The sequence below is a fragment of the Phalacrocorax carbo genome, chromosome 3 (assembly GCF_963921805.1).
Source record: "Phalacrocorax carbo chromosome 3, bPhaCar2.1, whole genome shotgun sequence".
NCBI lineage: Eukaryota > Metazoa > Chordata > Aves > Suliformes > Phalacrocoracidae > Phalacrocorax > Phalacrocorax carbo.
In genome coordinates this window covers 58,362,469-58,384,133 of record NC_087515.1, presented here as the reverse complement: position 1 = coordinate 58,384,133, position 21,665 = coordinate 58,362,469, and the positions used below count along the sequence as shown (strand labels likewise).

General features: G+C 45.0%; 1 protein-coding gene across 4 annotated transcripts in view; it reads right to left on the bottom strand.

The window, feature by feature from the left end:
- AKAP12 (A-kinase anchoring protein 12) overlaps window positions 1-19,470 on the bottom strand; it is a 31,760-nt gene extending 12,290 nt beyond the window's left edge. Inside the window, exons 1-2 of one of the 4 annotated variants that reach the window (XM_064447037.1) lie at window positions 19,105-19,470; window positions 9,444-9,630 (exon numbers count right to left, since the gene is read on the bottom strand). In XM_064447037.1, the coding sequence (XP_064303107.1) occupies window positions 9,444-9,630; window positions 19,105-19,227 (310 nt within the window). In that variant the 5' untranslated portion in view covers window positions 19,228-19,470. Of the gene's footprint in view, window positions 1-88; window positions 110-6,357; window positions 6,468-9,443; window positions 9,631-19,104 lie in introns of those variants that run through there. The other 3 variants (XM_064447040.1, XM_064447039.1, XM_064447038.1) reach the window with 3 other exon arrangements.
- Between the last annotated feature and the right edge of the window lie 2,195 nt (window positions 19,471-21,665).

The following is a 21,665-nucleotide window of genomic DNA, read 5'->3' as shown; positions in this document are numbered from 1 at the left end:
TAGGGTACATGTGACATATTTTATAATTATTTAGCAACAGGTACTTTAATATACTCTATAATCTTTAATATACTTTAGATATACACACCCATGGATAGATAGGTAAAGGTGTATTAACTCTTCTCTTCCTGGGTGAAGAAGTTGATACTTCTTCCCTTTGTCTATGCTACAAGTATTTTTCTGGCTGAACCAGCTATGAAACTAGACACTGATCATTCAACATTAAATAATTTTTTTTTTTTTACATGAGCCAGGCCTCTTCGTACTGCTGGTGGAAACAAGGTCTATAGAGTCTCCCTTCTGTTCTTCCTCAGTCTTGCATTAAGGCCAACGTGCTTACCCTTAGGCATATGGAAATCTCGATCTCCATCTGACATGACTCAGACAAAGGTAGAACACAAAAAAAATGGGGCTGAGAGCCAGTGAGGAATGCTGGGTCTAAGCAGGAAAGACCAGAAGCAGGAAGGCAGCAGGAGTGGAGGAAAGTTCAAAAGACACTCTTGACTCATTGCAGGCAACTGGCGGGCAGCTAGAGACACCTTTCTACAGGTTCCCCTTTCCTCTTGCAAACAGACCCTGGGAATGCATGCCTACCGTTTGAAAATCCTGAGATTTCAAAAAAATACAAAAAGTTGCAGTTGAGGTTGCATTTTTTTTCCTATTCCTAGAAAACAAATTTCGTGCTTAAGAAGAGTTTCAGGGGTTTACAAGTAAACAGGATGACTGTAAGAGTGGAACGATAGAGAATATGAATCAGTGAAGTGTTCTATTTCTAAGTCAGAGATAAGATGTAAGACTAGTGTATACATGTACATATACATACATATGTACATATACATAAACATCTTCGTATACATGATAAGCATTCAAAGGATTGTTGCTTATTCTACCAAAAAATTGTTGTGTTCTTAACACCCTAAGACAAAGACTCAGTATCTGTAAAATGCTTTGCAGGTAATAGTTATTCAGCTCTTTTCACAAAATCTGCAGGTATGAGTATGTATTAAGACAGTGAATGCCATCATAGAAATAGAGAACACAGTTTCGAGGCACAGTGATAAGCTTTCAAAACAGTTAAATCAGGCTGACAGCAGTTAGGTCTTCCTTGTGAGCCCAGCAAACGTGCTACCTTGCAATATTTTGTTGAATAAAAAACTTGCAAAAGGAAAAGCTAACAAAAATATTGACCAACTGAACATGTACTTTTAATAGCAGCCTGAAAAGCTGCAACTATCTACACGTCACATTTCCGTCACTCCCTTATAGTGCACAGAGTGTATGCTTGAGACTTAGCCCAGGTACTACTCCTTCAATTCCACAAAAAGCATTTAACTTGTCCAGAAGGTATTTCACCCCCAAGGTAACAGCTGACATCCAAGCTCTGTGTTAAGGGACCTGCTGCTGTTGCTCCCAGTCTCTACTTTGTCTGCTTCTTTCCCATTTAAATTGCTGGAAGTCTTTTAAACTGAATTTCTGATGCCCTTTCTCAGCATTTGAGGAGAGAGGTGCCATTCAGAAAATTTGCGTGCATGCTGCCAGGAGGCTGCCACTCTTGGGCAACAAGCCTGCAGTGCAATATATCTCCAAGCTGTACCTCCACAAGACATACCCCAAAGAGCATTTTTATATCCAGTGGGGCACAAAAGAAATAGGAGACCCAAGAAATCAACTGTACATGCTGCACTTTATATTTAGCAGTCAGATTCTTTAATGACATTTTTATTAATGACGTTCTTGGTGCCCAAACATTGTTAGTGCACTTCTGAATGCAAAGCAAACCATGAGTAACTCCACTTCGAAAGCTTTGGAAGTTATTTACACAAGGTATTGCTGTTCAGAGTACCGTAGCGTGCCACTGCCACAGGTATTTTGACAAGATGACTAGCACTTTCTGAATGAATTTATACAATTTGAAAGCATCTTTAAGAAACACAGGAGAGCCTCATCAAAATACCTCCCAGAAAAAAAAAATTTTAAATCTAGTAAAACATTGCTAGGAATACAATTTCTTCAGGTCTGTCCTGAGCAGGGCTGTACTTCACCAGCTGTGGGCTAATCAAGGAAAACAATACAATAAAAATACATCCAGAGGTAGTGATAAAATCATAGGTCATATCATAAAATTGATCCACTTTGTTATTTAAATCCACTGTGGCTAAAAACTAAAGCTGAAAGCCTATTTTAACTGCTTACATCCAGTTAAGCTTTCAAACAGTTTTAATTGAACCAAGGTGGTGCTTGTGTTTTTATAACAGCAAGTGTTTTGTTTTATTCTGAAAGAAACATGAGATTGACAGTCTTAGGGAATCAGAAGTGCTTGATTTCACAGTTTCATAGGTAGCTTAGTCTATGGTAAGAATTTATTTCTGTTTTATCAGAATTATACTGATCAGGTGTTGGAAAATTAGTATTTTCAGAACAACTGAATTCCTGTCTCATCCCATTAAAAATGAAATTAATAACACTTCTCTCTTAGTAGGCTGATAGACACTTTTGGCAGCGCAACCTAACTGCTCCCACCATCTCATCTGTCTCTAGAAGAGAAAATGTGTTTCTCCCCTGGTAGTTGCCAGAGGGTTAAAAAAAAAAAAAGCACTCTGCAAGAGTTAAATCCACTACACTTCATGTGCTGGCAGTCGACCATGTCAACATCTGGAGCTGGTTGACTTTTCCCCCTAAGGATTTGCAGCACGGCGCTGGATTTTTTCCATGAATTCCCTGCATTCTCAATCCCTCAGATGGATGTCACACACACCCTGCACCCGCCTTGCAAACTCCTCTAGCCACCAAAAGGCTCCAGAGGACTTTGTGCTGTTTTCATTTATTCACTGTTTAAGCATTTAGGGCCAAATTGAGCTTTCTGTCACATACAGAATACTCTCAGTGGATTCGCAAGGGCATAAATGAATGCTGAAGCCATAAGGCTGAAGGGGTATTTTGCAGTCATTTGCTGCCAATGTGTCTAGATTTGCCACGAATACAACTTGTAGAAAAACACCTACCACTCTAAAACTCACATGACACTGGAACAGGAGAAAGCAACTTAAAACATGAATTTGAACTGAGTGTCCATGATATACCTAGCTTTTATTTTTTAAATGCAGTTTTCCCTTAACTGCACAATTCTTCTATTAGTTGGAAACATGTAATGGCAAAGTCAAGAAAGGGTAAAAACTGATAAAAATGGAAAAGCAGTAATTAAAAAACAAAACACAGTCTGAAATGACCACGCTTTTGAAAAACCTATGCTGAACAGATTTATTTAGAATGAAGTAGCTATTTGGAATTATTATTGAAATGGAATACTTCAATTTAAAAAAGCAAGCTGTGCTTTTAGGTTTTCATTGCAAAGTGTAAGAATTGGATATTATACCACAAACCATTATTCTTTTGACCTCAAGTTTCGGGAGGTTGGTTTTAATAAATCAAACAAACACCCCACTCACTTTGCAGTAACAAAATTAAGCAGAAATATGTCCAGGTGTTACCCTTCTAACTTTTTCCTTTTTTTAAAACTACAATGCTTCAAGGTACTGCTGCTTCTTGACAATATATTTCAAAAATTCTTCCTTCCTCTCCCTCCTGTTCACCATATTTGTTTCCTCTTCGATGTACAAATACTTCTTTCATGGAAAGCACATATTACTTCCTTCCCCATTCTATTCACTCAATTATTTTGAAGGACTGACTTGCTGTGTTAGTTGTAGGGCGGGGTCTCTTTCAGAATAATTAAATAATGTGGGAAGATTTACAGACATTTTTGCATACTAGATTTCACAATGCATACACACACTTCATGGGCTTTCAAATCATGTTCTTCTTCCAAAGTGTTAAAACGAAATACCATTAAATTCTCTGGTACTTGGGTGGCAACTGAAGAGTTAAGTTTAAGAATTTCACATACTTTTACATCCATTTTTAAAAACAGGAAAAGAAGGAAAATGTTGCAAAATAGCTGCAATTTTTCATAGCTTAGAACTCCTTAAGAAAGCAAAGGCAAGGTCCCCAGAAAAGGACATCGTACATAACCCCATGTGAAAGTAACTTTAAAAGAAAGCACAATCATTTCCGCTCTGATGCTATAACATTCCTCACAAACCTTTTATTTTTAGAAGTTTTTGCTTTAGCTGAACTTGTCTGCTCCAACCTCAAGACTAACTTCTCAAATTCCAGCAAGGAAAGTTATACATTTCATTCATTCAAGATTTTAAGATATTTCTCCTTTCATTTCAATGTTTCAAGAAACAGCACTTAAAAAAAAAAAAAAAAAACAAACAACCCACCAGTAAAGTTCCTCTACAATTGTTTTGTTTGTTCTTAAACCAGAACGGTCATTAGCCATGGCTTGGATATACAGTTACTATAGTTAAAGATTCTTCATTAAATTAACTCACAGTAATAAACTGCTCTCAAACCAGTCCAGCTGTTCTGCTTGGGAACCAAACCAGCATGCTACAAATATTTATGAAATTTCATGGTTACCCTTGCTGTCCATGTCTCACATTCAGTGACTTGGTTCCGCTTTTTAAAATAAAATGTACTCACTAAGCGTAAGATAGATGCAACTAGCACTCAATTATTTGCATTTAAAAAAACAAAACAAAACAAACAAAACAAAACTGCTCCACCAGGAACAAGGACTGGATAAGCATTGTAGGTCAGTAAACGAGACATTTTTTGAGAACCACTAACAATTAATAAAAATGCACAATGAAAAAGAAAAAATTTTCTTTGTCAAGAAGACTGCATAGTGACATAAGCGTCACAGACAAACTCACCACAAAGGAGACATAGCTGCGTCTGCAGAAATTAGACACACGACAGCTTAAGACGCTCCCGCATACCAATAAGGAGAGGTACTCTGTCCCTTCAGAGAAACAGTAACTTTTACTACGAGGTAGATGCAGCTCTTGCAAAGCACACTACAGAAGTTGTGCTGCTGTGAAAAATCAAAGTTTCCACAAGAATTATTAAATAAGGAAAACCTCAAACGAGCAAACTGTGCAACCCTATAAAGAGATGGCTTTTGAAAAACAGTTTAACCTTTAATTACTAACAATAAAAGGAAATTAAAAAAATAGAGAACCCTTGAGGAAAAAGACTCAGCATGTGATAAGCTCATTAAACATCAAGTTTAATGAAAACCCTATTGTAAACGGCGGTAGGATACCTCCTCCCCTACTAACTGATTCAAATCACGTACAGTCCTCCCCAGGGTCAGCTCCAAACGGAGACGGACTTATACAGGCTTTGTCGTCAATATGTATTGTAACGCTGAAGTATTCTGCATGAATAAACCCCCACTATTTGTTGAATTCATTCACTAGGTCTGGTTAATAAAATCACAAGTAAAGAACTATTAATACGATGAAATAAAAAAGGTCTCCTAGATTGCTAGGCATACATCATCAATCTGCGAGAAATTCTGATGCAAATTAGTTATCTTTAGGAAAAACGTGGGGTTTGGCTTTGTTCTTTAAATTTCATAACGCTACTTTGTTTCCCAGAGAAAGACTCGAGCTTGTGCAAAACCAGCAGCGCAAGATAACATTTCTTCCTTTTAATTCTTTGCTCCTCCGAATGCTATTATCTTTTCGGAAAGCCCCATTAGTTTATGGTGCTAGCTCTCACACTTCAGTGGCTGACCCACTACTTTCTTAAATAAGACGTACAGACTTGGGTGCACACAGCATCTGAGCCTTAGATACCACAGGCTGGGGTCCTGCCGCCACACACGCCTGTGTGCACACACAGCCCCTGCCACGGTGTTAATCTCCCCTGCATTTGGCTTCATTTCTTTCATGTAAATATTTTCACAACATATAAGAGATGCCAACTTCTACGTTTCCTTCAGTTTCACCAAGTTGAGCCCTTGAGATATTTCACTGCGTTCTCTCTTGATATACCTTGATTATCAAAGCAGCATCGTCAATACGGTCACTATCTTTTATTTCTGCTCCTCGATTTCACATACCACGTCACATTCTGGTACCGCAGAGGAAAAACCTAGTTAGCATCTTCGAATATATAAAAGCCTTGTATCGCAAATGCCACATCAAACGCCCGGCTGAGGTGACAAGAAATTTTAGAACTTCATCAACCTTCACGTGGAAACGGTTCTCATTGCGACAGAAATACTTAAGCCAGACCTTCTAACTCCTGAGGCACCGCCGGGACACCTACAGTGAGGGGAGCAATACTTCCGAGAGCCGCCGGGCCGCTCCAGGACGCCCGCCGCAGCTCGCCGCCCCGCAGCAAGTCACGCAGCCGCTGCGGCGCCCAGCCCGCACGCGCCGCACGCACAAAGCCCAGAGCCAAAGCCGCGGCCAGAAAATAAAGCCCGGCGCGCGCCCGCACCTCAGCGCGGCCGCGCCGCCTCACCCGGCGCCGCCCCGGTCCCGCCGCCGCCGCCGCCGCCTCGGTTACACCCGCCACCAGAAACCTCCTTCCCACGGCCTGAGGTGGTGGTTGTTGTTCCTCCTCCTCCTCCGTGCGCGGCGGGGGGTGCCGGGGCGGGCCCGACGCCCCGGGGTGGGGCGGGGTGGGGGCCGGCCCCGCCCGGCCCCGCCCCTCTCTTCCCACCGCGGCACTGCTGGCAGTTAAAATCGTCACGCCTCAAAGTATCCGCCCAGAAACTCTCGCTGCAAGTATTTATTTTCTTTCCCTGCGAGGAGAGGAGTAAGGAACGGCCCCCTCCCAAACAGCAGGCACCCCAGCTCCTGCTTCTGTCCAGCCCGCACCTCAAGAGGTGCTCGTTAAAAGCCCTAAGGAGTTTACCCCTCATAAACAAAAAAAACATAAACAAAGCACTTCTGTTTCTCCATACTGAAGCATTCACTCCTTCGCTTATTAACCAGCACTCAGGGGGCTGGGTTTTTTCTTTTGTTGTTTTTCTCCCTTATCTGGGGTTTTTGAATTGGAATTCTCTACAACCTAATTACATTAAAAAGTGTCTCAACTTCTGCTGTCAAGGGTTTCAGAAAGGTATTACTCTGGATACTTGTAGCATAACAACATCATGCTCCAGCAGCTCTTACTGTTAGTAAAAATGGACACAGTACAGTAAAATGCAAAGGATCAGTATTCGATACAGGTGACCTCCTATTACAGCAACACTATTTCTACGGATCATGTTGGATATGTCCAAAGTTCTGATGATACACAGATACTTGGGCCGGCTGTCCACAGACTTTGCCTGTGGCTCTGACTGCCAGCGCCAACTTCCCAGTTAATTTACCAGAATTCCCAGTTAATTTAATCTGACAGTAGCAACTTCAATGAGTCTGGATCATCTCTCAGACGGTCTTCTGAATGTGAGATTCAAATAATGACAACACGAACAGACCAACCATCCCAAAAGACCTTCAGTCATAAACATTCCTTTACTGCAGGCAATTACCTGCGTTGCCACCGTGCTCAGCATCATGACGCTTTATTTCTGACTTTATAGACTTTGCAAACAAGATGAAATAAAGAATGAGTGGGAAATGTGAAGAAGTGTAGAGCTAAAATGATATATTTGTCTATGTGGAGAGATTTCTCTGCATGGAGCATTTAAGAGATATCTCTTCCCCACCTTATTCATCTGCCTGAAGGCGTGAGGACCAGACTCTGCAAGGTCCACAGGGGTGGATATAAACAGTTACAAACATCTGAATGTAGTCTTTACTTGAAGAACTATCCTTTCAGTGCTTGACCAGACAGGTTTTATTTCTCTTTATGGATTATCTAATTTTCAGCTATTGTTGCCAGAAAATATATGCTGCATCGCCTCCACAAAGGGCTTTTTTACTTTGAGAGCGAACCCGTAGAATTGTTTTCCCTTTCACATACACTATGCTACCACATAGGCTTGGATCCACTGACAACAGTAAAATAAATCCTGATTAAAACAGCAACATCACGCAACCACATGAGATATGATCAAAGAAAGCAAAGACTTTACAGGCAATCTACTCACATACAAATTCCTAATGGCTATCTAAGTCCACAGCACATCATGCATTTGGTCACATGTAACTATCTGCGTTCAAAGGGAGCTTCTCACCGTTTCTTCATGACACAATTTCTGTACGACTGAAGCTACAACTCAGAATTATTCATCAAGAATCATAATCTTTGACTATTAACTTGAAATTCACGTCCTTTTAAGGGCCTTCTCTGTTACCTGATCCAGAAGCTGAATACCAACATGGAATCTTCTGACCCTACTTCAAATCATCAGGTATTTTCTCTTCCTTCATGAATCTGTTTAATGAGTATCCTCTCTCCATCCCTATCCACTTAAGAGTAAAATTATGAAGAGAAGCAGTTTTTATCATGAGTGAAAGATAAAACACATTGCATCCTGTTTTTACAGTGCCAAAAGCCTGTACCAATATGATTAAAAAAAATAAAGCACGAAAGCTCAGCATAAAATATGGCAACCTTCTATTGGGATAATAGTGTTATGGCAATTAATCTGAAGGCACAGCAAAGAATTGCCTTTACTAGAATTCAAACCCCAAAGCACACTAAGGGCTACACAAATGCCTTAAGCTGCTCACCAGGCTGACAGTGAAGAATGTGCACCATCCTACCCTTTCCCCATCCCTCCCTTGCTCTCTCACACCAGCATTAGTTGCCTGCTCTGACTGAAAATTATCCCTCCCTCTTGCCACCCCTACCAAAAAGGTCAGCATGTGGCGGGATCGCTGAAGTGGGTACCTCACTGCACAGCTGCGAATGGGAGCAGAGGGATGGGGGTAGCAACAGGAGGCTGATGAGGGCAGCAGAGGTGGCCTCCTGGTTTGCACAGGAGAAAGAGCGGCACATTTCTGACTGTGCAGCAATGCAAGAAAGAGGTTCCCAGGACAGAGCAGACAGGGGTGCCTATGATGAGAGAGGTTCTGTGGTCAGAATGCAAATCTCATTAAAAGCAGTAGGAAAGTGAACTTTAATCAAGGTAGAGCCAACAGCTCAGCATCCTGTCCCTTCCTGTGAGTTCAAAGTCGTTTATCATTATTAATATCACTAATGAACAAACATAAAAGGATTTCTGCCCTATGAAGGAAGAGACAGGCCTATGCAGCAGAAAATCCTAACGTAAGTGGAGACTGAGCTGCTCCTTCAGGTGAATGGTCGAGAGACTGGCAGCAGGCAAGCTGAGGCACCGCAGGGTGCACTCAGAGCAAAGAACCACCCCTAAGGGGGAATGGGCAGCATCCCCTGCCACCAACAGCTTCAATCCGCAACCCGCAACCTATTTGTTATCTGAATTCTGCCACAGAGAAAACGTGTCCCAGCAAAACAATGCCCTAGAATAAGCATTTGAGCAACCAAGAGATCACGTGAGTAATTACCTGTTCACTAGGAGATGGCTAGTTGAGCCCCATTTCAACTTCTCACTCCATTTAGCATCCCTGCCTCTACCATCTGTCCACTGAACTCAAGTTTTTACTTACCATTTGCTCCGGTGGCCTCTGCTTGCTCTCTGTGTGGTTCTTCGAGGGGTGAAGCCACCTCTGGCTGCTGCCCATCCAGCTCCTGAGGCGCTGTAACAGCTCCTGGCTGCTGCGGCTCCTGTGGTGGGGCATTGTGCTCCAAACTGTCTTCATTAACATCAGGTACTGGTAAACTTGCACCTAAAACCTGCATGGTCGAGTAGGAAGGATGGTAGGGAAGGAGAAGAGAGAAGGGGGGGAAAGGAGGAACATCAGTATTAGGCCAGCTTTTTTCCCCACAGAATATTATTTGTTAATTCTCATTTTGCATATATACATGCAAGCATTTTGGGAAATAAACACTTCTGTGCAGTATTCCTCCCTTTCAAAATTATTCACTTTAATAAATCAAAGTACTTCCATGAGAAAAAAAAAAGACAATCTGGGACTATTTCTTGTACTGTTCTCCCACATGAGATACGTCGAAGAAGCAAGTCTTACAGACAATGCCCTACAATCTTGTGTAGGAATTGGTTTCTGACACGAAGAACTCCAAGTTAACATGAATCTAGCTGATGGAAAGGTATTTTTCTTTCTTCAAAATGCCTGGCACAATTACTCTGACATATCCATGAATCCTGTCTACATTACAGCCTTTGGTACTGCTCCTCTGCTGCTGCTTATCATCATAAACAACACAACTACGAAGAAACTTAACTATTCAAAGACAGAAAACGGAATATATAAATCCCATGAGGAAAGTCAGTGAAACTGGGATTAAAACTAGAATTTTGGGGCCTCAGTTATTAGGCAGGTATTATTCTTGGGGGTGGGGAAGCTCCGCAGTTCTTTGGGACTCTGCACTATAATATTTGAAGTATTTTTTCTAGATTTGATAATATGTGTAAAAAAATACCTCTTTTTCAGTTTCCACATTTGATACATTTTAATTACTTTCAGAATTTTTATTGGCTTGCCATATAACAATGAAGGTGATTTTTAAGTAAAAATATGCTTCTGAAAGTATGAAATGTGTTGTGGTCATTAGAAAATACTTCCTTGCCCTTTAATTATTTGTTTAATTAACTAGCTTTCCAACTGATTGTATTACCTTCCAACAGAAGCCATCTCAACTAATTAACTACATTTTAAATCTCTATTCCTGAAGCATAGGTTCAAAGTTCCTCTGGTAGAACAGCAAACCTTAATTAATATCATTGTCTTATTACTCAGCTGTACTCCCAAAATACTGCCATTGAAGCCCTGTTAATGAAGTGAAGGAACCACAGATACATCCCATCTTTCAGTGCAATCTAACATCCAATCGCTCGAGGCACCAAACTGGGATCAGGAAGATGCCACATTCCTTCCAATTCTCTTCTAAAACCTCCTAAAACAAGCTTCTGAATGGGGAGATCCATTTATTTTTATTAGCAATTAGCCCGCTGCAACGGAATTCCAAATCAACATACAAAGCGCCGGGAAAACAGCTTTCCTCTTATCATTCAATCCCCTTTTCACGCGTGGGACAGGATCCGAGAGAAGTGCCATAGCCCTGCTTCCACAGGCAACAAAGTGTGCGTTCGGATTCCCAATTTTCAGTTCAGAAGCCCTTAATTAAGCCAAATTGTTTCCACCTGGCATTGCTGTGCTCCTCAAAGCTGCCTTTCACAGCCACATAATCCACCTCACGAAAAAGGACCTCATTCTGCTCTACTGCCAATACCACAGATGGAATAATTTGGCTTCAGAGTTTTCACATGCTGAGACCAGATATTAAATAGAATATGGAATGGCTCAACACTCAGATTACATTCCCGCTTCTCACATCATCCTTCTCATAAATCTAAAACACAGGAACTCAGGAGGAATAAAAATGCCACACCACCGAACAAAGGCATGTAAACTCCGGGAAGCTCTTCTGCAGTTGAACACAGCATTAACTGAATGGTAGTAACGGATTAAAGACTCGCAACAAATACACACAGAAAATAAGAACCTAATTCTTAAAGGGCTTTGAGATTCTTCAATACAAATTTACAAAAGGACAATTTTTTTTTTTACATAATAAATTTTACTCACTCATTCTCATAAGAAAACTGCTAGTCCTGCAAACACAAGAACAACCTTAACTTTAGTGGCTCTAGGGGCACTTGGCTATCTGAAGATAAATCCATGGATGGATATTTCAAGATGACACCCTCAGAATTAGCAGCAACGATTCTTTGAAGTCACAAGAAAGGCAATGGCACTGAATATCTTAGCATTCCTCACCTTATTAAAAGATTTCCTTGCCTCTCTTTCCAACCCCACCCCAGGCAGCAAACCATTTTAAAGCTAGAGTCATAGGTATAGACATCCATTTAGAGACGCATAAAGTCTACCATTTGCTTAAGTGCCAAAAACGGACCTGGGGACTCTGCAAGGAACCAGGGTACAAAGGGATTGGATACCCCAATGCAGTACAACTTGTCTCCTTTTTAAATTGACCTCTGAGTATTATGAAAAAAATATTAAATATGGTAACACTTAATATTCCCCCAGCTCTGAATTTATTCTACAGTTGTGATGCATTCAGGAAAACAGTGACTATATATCATCCCAAAGATTTGTGACCAAGATTCACAAGTCACTGGATCTAGCACATAACCCTTTGGATCTGTAAAATGCTGTGACACCTTCCAGTATGAAGAACAGAATTAAATATAAAAACATTACTAAATGTAAGGCTATAAGCAGGTTTTACTACCAGCTATTATAATCCCTGTTCACTCTGTACATAAATTCAGTTTTGAAAGCACAACTCATCAGTCAAAACTGAGTAAAAATGTAAAAACGTGAAAAACCTCAGTATTTTCAAATTTGGCGAGACCTGCAGTATAACCCTACCCTGCCACGGAATAGGGACCTTTTTTACCCCAGTTTCTTTGGAAAGAGTTTGATGTGGTCCTTGGCCACAGGAAGGCAAATTTAGATTTTCAGACCAAGTGTTCTGCTTTAAATAACTGAAGACTCACAACTAATAAAACAATAGTAATTTTTGCAAATTAAAATGCATGCAAAGGAGGAGAAACTATAGATCTTGGGGAGGGGATTGTAATGTGACGGGAGACACAACAGCATCATTAGTTTAAAAAAAAAAAAAATCTGTTCTGAGAAAAGTTGTTCAGGCTCTTTAGGAGGGTCAGTGCAGTCTGTCCTACCACGTTAGTCCTCAAAAGAAACTAATTTCAGTTTTCACTCACATTAACTGCTTCATTTCTCTGAAAGGATCTAAACCACAGTTTAGTCCAATTATGTCTAATTTAGTGACCCGTGTTCTTAATTCCATTGAGAATAGTTGTAAAGCTTAGACAAATATAAAGTCAAAGTTTAGAGGGATGGGTGAAAACTTTAAAGACAAAATTAACAATATTAGGAATCTCATTATTCAGCTCTGTGTATTTATCTACGGGTAACGAGACATCACAGTTGTCAGGTTTATCAACATTTATCAGGTTTCTGCAGCACACATTCATTGCTCTCCTTTGATTTTTAAGTAATTCATGAATGTGTTGTCTCATAAATGCAGGAAAAACCAAAGAGGACTGGTAATCCAGTTCACTGATCCTTCAGTTTCTTCATTCCCAAAACAAGGGACCATCACTGAAGCAACACTTCAGCTTCTGCGATGCCACTACCATATATCATGCACGTATTTTTTAGAGATTTCCCTCACATCCACCACAAAGGTGGAAGCAAAGGGCCGACACACAGCTAACGAGACTAAAACACACAGGGTTCTAACCAACAGCAGCTTCTGCTCCATTCTGCATACAGCATTAGGCCCAACTGTTGGACCCGACTAAATGCATACAAAATTTAAAATATATAAAGAAAACTAACACAAAGAATTGCATGAGATATGGATGAACAGCAGGTCCCTGACCTCCCACTGTATGTTAGTGCACGCTTCATCCATGCACTATTCTGGAGGGGCTAGCAGCACCCAGCTTCTTCCCCTACCAGCAATCACCACCATTCCCAACATTCCTTGTACCAGACCCAAATCATTCCAGGGATTCCTCACACCAGGCCCAAATGCACCAGAGTTAATTTTGCCTCACTCTGTTAATCCTGCTACACTGATTCTACATTAGATTACTAAAATAGCCAGATCCAGCTGTCTGAACAACTGAGCAAACTGACATAATGGTCTCTAATATTTTTCCTGAAATTTGATTTTGAAACTTTGGCAAAGCTTGCAGCACTGTTGGTCTGCTCAGGGGGTCTGCTCTTAACACACGCTGCTTCATTAAAAAGATCTTCAGACACCAACATTTGGGGAACGAAACCCTGAATTTAGTTCATTCCAACTCTTTGTTCACAGCAGTTTGTCTTGTTTTGCATTAACTAAGGCATTAAGGGTTCGTGGGACATTGCAAATTCCAGGTGGCAAAGTCATAAGGCCCTTACTCTTGTGCACTTACATAACACACAGAACAACATACTTAATTTCAGTGCCTTATTTCTGGGTAACATCTGCTGCAGACAAAGCTAAGAGCCTTCTCCTTACCTTTCATTCCCTCGGATCTATCCTCTTCTGTCCTAGCTCTCAGCCCAACTTTGTTGTGACACCTCCTTATGGACGACTACCCTCGAAATCCACAGGGCTAATAAAAAGCCGACAGTTTTTACTCCGCAATCATCCGTGATCTCTTTTTGCAACCTGTAAAGGAAGCGTTACTCCCAACCTGTCGTTTTGGTCCACACCTTAAGCCAGATCCAACCTGAGCTCCTTCCCAGGTCTCACTTCTTTCAGCTCTTTCTGCATAGCGGTCCTCGAACACCCCCCACCTAAGCACTCCCATAGGTACAACTCACCCAGATGCTAAGGATCAGCTGGAACAAGGACTGAGCACAAAGCAAGTTTCCTTTCAGTAACTACAACCACAGCTGGCATTTCCAACCAGAAGGACTTTCAAAGATCCAACACCCCTCTTTGCATCTCTTTAGCCTCTATCACATCAAACACAAGCTAATTGCCTTGGCTTTCAAAGTGCCCGGACACTCCCTCTACCACCTCCCTCTTATCTCCTGTATGATTAAGGGGGTTACTTCACGCTTTTGGTGGAAGCACGACACCAATTTCCTTTGTGCATTTTTTTTTTCAATTAAGCATTTTTATGCTTTCTCCCCAGCCACCCCACAGGCATGGGCAGACCTCCAAACCTTACCACCAACCTGAATCAGTCTCTTCCTTCCCAGTTGGAAGAGAAGTACTTAAAGGGAATCAGACCCTCTTGAACCAGGAGAACCCTGCAGCCTCCCCATTCAGACCAAAAGCCTCAAACTGGGGCTCTTAGAGACACGGTCTAGGGACTTTCCTCCACTACTTCATTAAGCTTAGCTTTACTATCACTAGTGTAGTATTTTCAGACTGACTCAGCTCCCTCACCAGAACGCAGTTGTTTAAACAGCAGATGTAAGTCTGTCCCAGCTGTTATTTGTCAGGCACTCAGACAATAAGACACTCTGACATCTCAGCTGGTAACCTCTTTAGAGGAGACAGTTCCAAATATTTACTGTCTAGCAGACACTTGCTCTCATTACAAGGCAGGTAGCGTAATCAAGTTACTACTGAGCAATGGGAACCATCCCGAAAACACCGTTTGAACAAGTCACTGCTCTTGAGTGGGGGCCCTTGCATGCGAGCAAGCCAGGAGTTCACCACACGACATTTCAAAGCCATCAATTCCCGTAAAAGATTACCTCTGCCAAACCCAGATTTTTCTGCAAGAATAGCTTATTAGCATGCCAGTATTTTTCCGGATTCTCTCTTTAGAAGTTTCCGTACACTGTTTCAGGTAGCTGTTCCAACATAGCTCTGCTCCCTCAGCAGCGCCACAGAAAGAAACCTGTATTAAAACCAGTATCTTGAGCTTCTAAATAAAATAAAAGCAGAGGCCGATCGCAATTGCTTTAGCCAAGATGCTGGTAGGATGACGCAGCTCTTCTTGCATCACCCACGTGGCTCGTAGTTGCTTTCCGCCCTGCAGGACCTCAGAGGGCACCGCTGCGGAGGGGCAGTGCGCTGGCATCTTTTTCCAGTTCTCCCTGATGCTCAGCATCCAAATGGGAAGTTGGGAGAGAGGCGTGTCACTACTATGAACAGAGCAGGAGCTCACCAGGTGGAGATGCCCGAACCAATCCAGCCACGTGCTGCCACCAACAGAAGTGTCACTCAGCTCCCTGCCCAGTCCCGGTCACAAGGTCCTGCCTGCTCCCCTGCACCTCCTGCTTCTGCAGGAGAGTATTGCTGCTCTGAGTCCCAGAAGCCAACACATCTTGCTAAATCAGCAGAGAATGATCTTGCCAAAGAAGGTGAACAGCTTTCTAGGGGATTAGCTCCTTGAACAAGCCTGCCCAGTGCCAGAAGCAGCAGCGGGGAAGCTGCAGGTGCCCTAGGGAAGAGGCAGGAGCCTCCCATCCCATCCGGCACCTCAAAGATGTTCTCAGTCCTGGGATACCCGAGGTTTGTCTAGTCTCCTCTGTGACTAAAAAGATCTTGTTCCTACTTCTAGCACTGTCATAACTGAAATCTGTTAAATCCTTCTCAGGCCAAGCTTCAGGCCTCCATGCTGCTCAGTGCAGCCTGACAGGGAGGTGTCACAACCTGACAAGGTCTCCCAGCTCACTGCCACCAACAGGGAAAACTTTTTCCTTTCCCCTCCTGCCCTGCTGCAGATGCTTGCCTTGTCCAGGCTCTGGCTCTCACCTGAGCATTGTAGGAGTCCAATGAACTCACTGATACATCAGGGAACTAGCCCAGCAAAAAAAAAAAAAAAAAAAAATTTTTAAAATCCACTCTTCCCTGAAGGTAATGTGAGGACTGGACACGGTGTAAGGTGGGACTGCATCATCTGGGGCAAGACAGGGAAGAGGGATAGGGGTGGAAGAAAAGAAGGGGGAAAAAAAGAGTACTGCTGCTCAAACAGCAAGGAGATAAAGCCATCAGACAGATGAGCCTTCTGTGGGACCACACCCTGTCCCTTGATTTCAGCAGGGCTTTGGGTGTTGATTCACAAATCCGATGAATTCAGCTCAGGCATTCAAATGGATTAGCTCCTCCAGGATCTGCCACGCTCCCCTGCAGAGGGGGCTTCCTGCAGCAGGGTGGCTGTGCAAGATAAGGAGCAGCTCCTCCACTGCCAGAGTTCAAGCCTTGTCTGCTGCAGTAAAAAACCCCACCGGTTTCAGGTCCCAGTAACATGCTGGTCTGGAAGCTCTGGAGCTGCTTTATATGTAATTCACCAACAGCTTGTGAAAGGATGGGGTGAACAGCTGAGCCCCTAACCCGCTGAGCCCACATGGAACCTGCGGTGCTTGTGAGCCAACACCCAAAGGCTCCTAATACCTCTCGCACTGTAGACCAAGTGCTTTACAGAGTCTCTCACGTCTCCTGGGCTGTAGAAGCGAGAAACATTGAAACATGTACTCCCCCTTCCAGTAACTAGGACACCTCAAAAGCTGGTATCTGGCCAAAGAGTCACATGTGACTAACAAAACAGCTCAATGACTATAAATTTGGCCCTTTCTAGAAGAAAGGGCAAAGAGGTTTTTCATCTTGTACAAAACACAACTATGTCATGAAAGAAACTCGATTAAATATTTCAAGGAATTTCAAGTGACAAAAAAGCACAACCACTGTGAAATTTTATAACCTACATTAGCCTAGTTGCCTAGACAGTTTATTTGCGATTGACTCGCCAAGGCTCACTCAAGTTGGATTCCACTAAAATAATTTTTCAAAGTTTTTCTTCGAAAAGAAGGGGTTGTGATAAGCATTTGTATTCAGAAAGCACAAGAAAGAAGTCCATCCTTCAAAACGCCCCCAGCGTATCTTCTGCAAACAAATTAGTTCTTTGACAGAATTCTCCAGGGGCATTGCAGGATCTGGTAATTCTCAAATTCAAAGGGCTGAAAGGAATAACGATGAAAAATTGTGTCACAAGTCTGCATGAAACTACCTTACTGTAGTCAGAACAGACTAAATGAGATACAAAAAAAAAAAAAAAAAGTAAGACCAAACTTCATTAAAACCTATTTTTATTGAATGTATTGTAAGGCAAAAAGACTTGCTTTAGAAGAACAGCAGTAATACAACTTCTTACAGCAGTGACATGATAAAAGAACTTCCCTACCTTTAAACAGTTTTACTTAAATAACAAGGTAAAAATCCATCAGAAAACTTTTTCCTCTGTATTTGAGAACAGCATCAATGGTGTTATCTTTTTTTGGGGTCTTAGTTCCCATAACTGGATTAATATGGCTATGAATGTCATACCTCTTCTTGAAAGTGACACTAGCTTCATTTTTAATCAGAGTGGCCAAATGCCTGCCCTCTGTGGATTCAAACGGGTCTAAATCTTAGCATCTGAAGTCTAAAATTGCCCGATACAACCGCTAAATATTTTATTAGCCAACACCAATCCCTAATGCTTATTTGCTTAAAAAGAAAATAAAATAAATCTCATTTAATTTCAAGTTCCTTCTCAACGTGGTTTTCAAATCTGTCAAAACACGCACAAGGAGGTCTAGTGGCAGCCAGGAACTATGGGAAATTCAACTTGAAAGTTAAATCTGAACCACAAGGTCAAAGAAACAAAGTCATAACCAGTTCTCAAGCTCTAACACACCCACACACCAGCTACAGCAACTTCTGAGTAACCCTGCTCTGAGGAGCCTAAGGAAGGGGATCTCAGTATAACGCGGTATTATTTCTCTGCTGACAAACTAAGGTCTAACCCCAAAGCAACGCTATGTAAACACGCAGATGCACATAACCTCCCTTTCAGGCCCAGAATCCCCTAAACGCGCCTATTCCAGAGGGATAAATGGGTTCATTCATAATCTATTTTTAAACACCAGACATGTTTTAAAAGAATTTCTTTCAATTCTTCAACCTCTTTATTAAGAATAACACATACCTAGAGCTCCCCTACTCCCTACTGGCTGGGAGTTAGCGAGCCGCCCCCCTCTCCCCACCACTTCCCCCGCCCCCCCGATGCGGTACGACACCGGGGAGCACGGAAGCCCCCGCCGCAGCCTTCCCCGGGGGGAAGCCCACCGGCGGGGCGGGGGGCTGCGGCTCGGGGGGCGGGACGGGGCGGGGGGACACACACCCCCACACACCCCGAGGCTGGCGCCCGTCTGAGGGCGCGGCACACCCGGCGGGCCGGCCGCGCCCCCTCCCACCTGCGCCCGCGGCGGGGAGGGCAGGGGATGGGGCGGGGGGGCTGCGGAGCGCCGCGGGAGCCCCGGCTACCGCTGCAGGACCGCAGTCAGGAGGCTTCTTGGCGCAGACCCCGCCGCGGGTGGGTGCGGCCCTCCGTCCCCCCCCTACGGCCGCACACACAAAAGCAGCGGCGGCGCCCCCGCCCTCGCCCCCCGCTGCCGCCGGGAGTTTTATGACTGCGGCGCTGGCCGTGGCGCAGTCCCGGCCCCGCAGCCGCCGCCGCGCCCCGGCTCCCCGCCCGCCCGGAGGGTGCCCGCCGGCCGCGGCAGGTGCCCGCCGCCTCGGCGGGAAAGTTTCCCCGGGCTGGGGGTGCGGCGGGAAGCGCCGCCGCTGCCCCGCGTCCCCCCATCGCGTGTGTGTCCGTCCGTGCCCCACCCCCCCGGCTCCCCGCCGCCCCTGCCTTACCTTGGCGGGCTCCGCCGCCGCTTCTTCTGCCGGTAGCGGCTCCGGGGGGGTGCGGGAGGGCGCGGCGGCGGCCCCGTCCCCGTCCTGCGGGGCGGGTGGCTCGGCGGAGCTGCCGGCGCCCATGGCGCTGCCCCGCGGCCGTGCGGAGCCGCGGGCGGGGGCTGGCGGAGGGCGGCGGCGCAGCCGGGAATGAAGGAGCCCGGCTCTCCGCAAACTCCTTTAGGGAGCGAGAGGAGGGGAGGAAAAAAAAAAATGAGAGGGGAAAAAAAAAAGAGCGAGCGAGAGCCAGCGAGGAAAATCACCTCCTCCCCTGGTCCCCCCGCCCGTCTGCCTCTTGCTCCATCACATGAGCAGAGCCCCGGACACGCCTTGCAGCATCGAATCGGGCTGATAAGGAGCGGCCAAGGGGGGCAGCGCCCTGCCCGCCGCCCCGCCAGCCCCGCCGCCGCCGCCGCCGCCGCCTCCCCGGGGCCGCTCCCCTCCCGGGCAGCGCCGGGGCGGGGGCACCGCCCGGCCCCCGGCCCTCCGCCGCGGCACCGCCGCTGACTCAGCGCTTCAGCCCCCTCGCCGGGACCGGGGCCGGGACCCGCCCGCACCCCCGGCGGGCTCCGGCCCGGGGCTGCGCCCCACCCCGCCCGGCCGCGCTGCCCTGCGCCCCCCGAGGGGCTTCTGCCGGCTCCGGAGGCGGGGGCTCGGCGCCGGGATCCCCAGCCTTCAGCGCCGTGGGCTTGCAGACCTCAGCCACGCTGGGCCTGTCGGCCAGAAGGACATCCAGATCCCAGCTGATGCGGAAAAGTAGGGTCCTATGTCTTAGGCAACTTTGGAGGACAAAAACCAACTAGCTAGCTTTTTTTGTTGCGCAGGACAGGTTCCCTTCTATTAATTCATGCCAGATTACATGGCCTAAGCAAGCAAAGGGAGGAACACAGTGTTTTCTCTCCTAGCCAGGAATACACAAAGCTTCCTTTCCCATGCCACAACAGCGGGGCCAGCGTGTCCATAGGCACGCTCTTACCCAGTATGTTCCAAACGTATCAGCAGAGAAATAGCATGTGCATTAAAAGAAACCAACCGCAATGTGCCACATGGGAGGCAAATGGGTCCATTCACTGTTCCTCACCATAGGTACAGAATCTTTTTTTCTAAAGACAAATCTATCCATCCTCTATGGAGTTCATGATCAAAATCAAGTATGATCTGATGAGTTCACAGTACGTACTATAGAACCATATACAGTTCACTTTAGAACGTTTAAGCCAGTCCTCACCCACCAAAACACCAGTTAATTCAGAAAAAAAACCCCATTCTCTTAAAAATCCATTCTACAAACTGCCTGATCTCTGCACACTGGTCAATCTTTTCCCTAAAAAAAAATCAAGACATACCAAGTTAATGACCGGAAAAGCCCCTGCAGCAACTCCCTTTAGCTAATAGGAGAACCTACCAGAGTTGTCGTCGTCGTTCAGCAGAACAAAACCGCTGTCCTGGATCACACAGGTGGAATCAACATCTCCACCTTTCTGCTTAGGCTTGCTCATTTTCAGATCAGCCTTTTTTATTATACATGTGATGTGTGTGTGTGTGTCACAGCAGGAGCACATTGTCCTAAAGCCACTTACCTGCCCAACAGTTTTCTTAATGTTTCATTATTTGTTCCTCATCTCTGGGAAGAGAGTTTGTTTTACAGGGGAGCAGCAAAAGTAAGAAGGGAGTGAAAATCAGTCGTGTGGTCACCTGCTTCAGGGAGGTAGAAACGAACCCCACCGGAAGTGGTGGTTAACCCTAGGCTTTGCCAGGCCAGAGCTGCCGGGGAGCTGCATGCTGAAGGGCAGAGCACCCCGGTCCTCGCTGCAGGACCAATATCTGATATGCTCTGGCCTCCGGGCAGCCTTTGAGGCCAGAGGCACAGAGCACTTGAGGTGCTCGGCGGCTCCAGGGAGAAGAGCCACAGGTCTATGCTTTCAGTAGTGTCTAATGGAGTATCTGTAGAGCTTCCCCACAGCCACCTAATGCTCCTGCACCACCCATCAGCCAGCACCTGTGATGGGGAGCAAGGAGCCCTTTCCCAGCCTGTCCTGACTGATAACCTTCGATGCCCACAGCTCTGGTAGAGGAAGACCCAACACCACCTCCATTCCCCACAGAATCTGCCCTTCTCCCTGCCTTCATCTCATCCTTTCCAGGCACCACTGAGCGCTGAGGCCAGCCCAGCTGCTACAGGAGCACCTTGGGTTCCCTGTCAGCCATGGACCCTGGGTGCAGACACAGAGGTCTCCTGGGTTTTGGCGAGGGGAGGGCCAGCTGTGGGGCTCAGCGGCAAATGGAGCAGCCAGGAACATTGCATGTGGCGGGAGGGAAGATCGGGGAGTCGCCAGGGAGTTTCTCAAGAAGGGAAATGTGACATAATTCAAGGTCTGTGCCATATCATTTCTCTTTTCACTGCTCATTGACCACAAAATGCTTTCTTTGCAAGCAGCTAGAATGCAGCCTGCTTCCTCCCTTCTAAAATTGCTCTTTAGTCCTTTTGCTCGAGCCCGGCACCGACTGCTCCATGCCCAGTG